At 59.9% G+C, this 3,368-nt stretch overlaps 1 protein-coding gene across 1 annotated transcript; it reads left to right on the top strand.

Moving 5' to 3' along the window:
• Positions 1 to 770: 770 nt before the first annotated feature.
• Positions 771 to 2,998, top strand: MNEG_10198 (60S ribosomal protein L11; the record flags this gene model as incomplete). Its single annotated transcript, XM_014041329.1, has 6 exons — positions 771 to 776; positions 902 to 1,006; positions 1,162 to 1,296; positions 2,065 to 2,131; positions 2,386 to 2,448; positions 2,836 to 2,998. Coding segments are annotated over 6 exons (539 nt in total), but the record flags the coding sequence as incomplete, so codon positions are not given.
• Between the last annotated feature and the right edge of the window lie 370 nt (positions 2,999 to 3,368).

Raw genomic sequence — 3,368 nt, 5'->3', positions numbered from 1 at the left:
TTTATGACGTTCAAATGAGCTGACAGGTGTTCGCCTGTAGCGGTTCTCAGCAGCTCACTGTCATCGAGGACATATTATAACGCCAAGTTGCACACTACAAGATGGTAAGCTCAATTATCATTGTCTGATAAGCCCTGCAACGTGGTTACAGTGTCCTCGGAAACCCTGCGCACACGAGCCGCATGCTCAGGTGACCCTGCTGTCTCGGCCTGCTGGCAGGCCGTGGTGGTGGCGAGCCCCACCGAAAGCGATATACAAGGGATAGGTAGTGCATGCGGCATGGCACCTGGGTGCTTGTTCTTCTTAAAAGTATTATTGGAAAACTCGGTAGTACAGGGCAGGCAAGGCTGATCCCATGACACAACAAAACTGGTGCAAGTGCCCATTCCACCCGGCTCATACATTCCCTTTAACCTGGAAATTTTCGTGTCGGTCTCCCAACAGTAGGCATCACAGCCTTGCACACCTAGCATTGGCGCGCCCATTCGGTGGCCCGTCGTATGGGTCAAGCACAACGGTCAACTTATTCGTGCGTGCTGATGCGAGCACAGCAACCGTTGCGAGCGTGGTGCCCCAAACTTCAAGGTTGTATGCTTTTCAACCCTGAACCAAGGCGCCTAGGGCTGCTGCTGGCGTGCAGGTCCCGCATCAGCCGCCCGCCTGCTAGTGGCGACACAGCACGACACCGTAGGGACTTGCCCGTGGCGCACTGTTGCTCCTGCCTCTTTTCGGCCAGCAGCAAGCGTCTCGTACGGGCAGCTGGGAGCACCATGGTGGTAAGCTAACGCGTCTTCTGCTGCGCGCAGGGCTGGCCGCCAAGCAAGTGCAGCCACTGGCGACTCCCAGTAGCACCGTGTATAGCAGAGCTGCGAGGTCATGTGATATGCTTTGATGTTCGCAGAACGACGCCAAGGCGGGCAACCCCATGAGGGAGATCCGCGTCTCCAAGCTGGTGCTCAACATCTGCGTGGGCGAGTCTGGTGATCGTCTGCAGAAGGCGGCCAAGGTATGGAAGCCTTTTGGGTTGGCTGGCAGCCGCCCGTCGAACCGGCGTGACCAGCTGCAGCGGACAATGCTGCGGCGGATGCGGCGGTGCTGCAGCGGGTGCTGCTGCTCGCTCGCCATCGAACTGCTGCGCCTCTCGTTCCTCGCATACCGCAGGTGCTGGAGCAGCTGACCGGACAGCAGCCTGTGTACGGCAAGGCCAGGTACACGGTGCGCTCGTTCAGCATCCGGCGTAACGAGAAGATCTCATGCTCTGTCACCGTCCGCGGCGAGAAGGCGATGCAGCTGCTGGTGAGCGGGGGAATGGGTGGTGGCGGCCTGTCATGCTTTGCGCATGCCGGCACATTGTCATGGGCGGCGGCCGCTGCGGTTGCAGAGATTGGTGGGGGCCATCGGGATCAAACACACACCGAGGCCTGGCACACGGTTGGCTCTTACAGTGGGCACCGCTGAGGCTGCCCAAGGCTGTAGGCGGCGCGGCACCAGCCTTGCAGCAGCCACAATCGCAGCTGAAGCTGCAGGAAGCAGCAGTAGCGGCAAGCAGTGGAGGCTGTGCCGTGCGTGGCTGGTTGGTCATCAGGCAGTAGAACGAGGGGTCCAGAGGGCTGGCAGCAGCAGAGGTGGCAGGTGGTGCATCGGTCGGCAGTTGCGTCGTTTGACAGCAAGAGGCTCACAGTCACCGTCACGCCAGCGGTCGTGGCACATATGGGCTGGGGATCGTGTCTCTTGCAGCAACAATGCTGAAGTAGGAGCGCGTGACTGGCCAGGCGTGGCTGCCCCAATGGTCTTACTTCGGCAGATTTCAGAATTCTGTCAATGGAAGGCAGCATCTCAGCTGCAAGCAGTTGCACAACACGGGAGTTGAATGATTCCTGGCACCATGTGACGTCCAGTCGCCCTCATTTCGCATATCTCATCCCCGTTACACCTGACACCACGTTGCATCCCTGCAACCCCCGCAAGTACTCTGCCGATCAGGCGCAGTGCACTGTCAGCTGTCATGATCTCACCCTCAGACCCCCCCCCTGCACCCCCTGTCCACCACGCACTGTTGCCCAGGATGCGGGCCTCAAGGTGAAGGAGTACGAGCTCATCCGCAAGAACTTCAGCGAGAGCGGCAACTTCGGTGGGCGCAGGATAGATGTAGCCGCAGCACAGGGTCGCAGTTTGGTGGCCAGCGGCCTTTGCCAGGCGTCCAGGCTGCAACACATGCATGGCGGGCGCATGCATGACTTTGGCTTGGCCCTCTCGCTCTTCCCTGCCCAACAACACACACGCATCCACTCAAACTCACACTGCACAGCGCCCTCCCTTGACACATATACGCACACATCACTTGAGCGCACCACGCTCACATCGTCGTTCCTGCATTAACCCCAGGCTTCGGCATCAGCGAGCACATCGACCTGGGCATCAAGTACGACCCCTCCACGGGCATCTACGGTGCGCAGGGGGGGCGTGTAGCTGCGCTACCAGCGAGGCAAAGGGTCAAAGGCTGCACATGGAGGGGTCAGGCTCGGCAAAGCACCAGTTTAAACTGATTACAGCCCGCATATACTGCCAATGCGAGTTAGTATGAGCGTGGTGCGACATCGAAACCCGGGGCTAGCCCTTGGCGGTGGCGCCGCCACGACGGGCGCCGCCAATCTGCTGGCTCTGGGGACATCTTGCATGCAGCTGCCGCTGTGTTGACGCGCCTGCTTCATCATCCACCACAGCCACCGTGCAGGTCCCCCGCCTGTGCCACACCCCTGCAACACATCCACGTGGCCTTGCACCCACACTTCTTCCCCCCACCTTCATCTCCATCAACGCCCCTCTTGTGCCAAGGGATGGACTTCTACGTGTGCCTTGAGCGCCCCGGCTACCGCGTCGCCCGGCGCCGCCGCGTGCACTCCAGGGTGGGCGTGCAGCACCGCGTGACCAAGGAGGACGCGACCCGCTGGTTCCAGACCAAGTTTGAGGGCGTCGTGCTCAACAAGGCCTACGCGGCGTGAGCCCCTGCTGTGTTGGCTGCTGTGTAATGTGCGCGAATCTCCCCACACAGCATAGCTTGTCTTTGTAGATAGGGCGGCGAGTATGGGTATTGCACAGGGCAAAGCAAACCAGGCGATGCGGTGATGCGTGCGCGCCCGCACCCGCGCGCGCGCGCATGTGTGTGTGTGTGTGTGTGTGTGCGTGTGTGTGTTCATCAGAGTGTGTGTGTATGTGTATTTGCACGCACTCATGTGTGCAACTGCTCATGAGTGTGTGTGTGTGTGTGTGTGAGGGCGGGGCCCTGCACGAATCAATTGTGGTGAAAACAGAGGACGGTGGAAAATGGAGCGGGAACCGTGAGGATAAGGCGTAGTGAGGTCAAATTA

The sequence above is a fragment of the Monoraphidium neglectum genome (genome assembly GCF_000611645.1).
Source record: "Monoraphidium neglectum strain SAG 48.87 unplaced genomic scaffold scaffold02219, whole genome shotgun sequence".
Classification (NCBI taxonomy): Eukaryota; Viridiplantae; Chlorophyta; class Chlorophyceae; order Sphaeropleales; family Selenastraceae; genus Monoraphidium; species Monoraphidium neglectum.
This window is presented reverse-complemented; position numbering and strand designations above follow the sequence as displayed.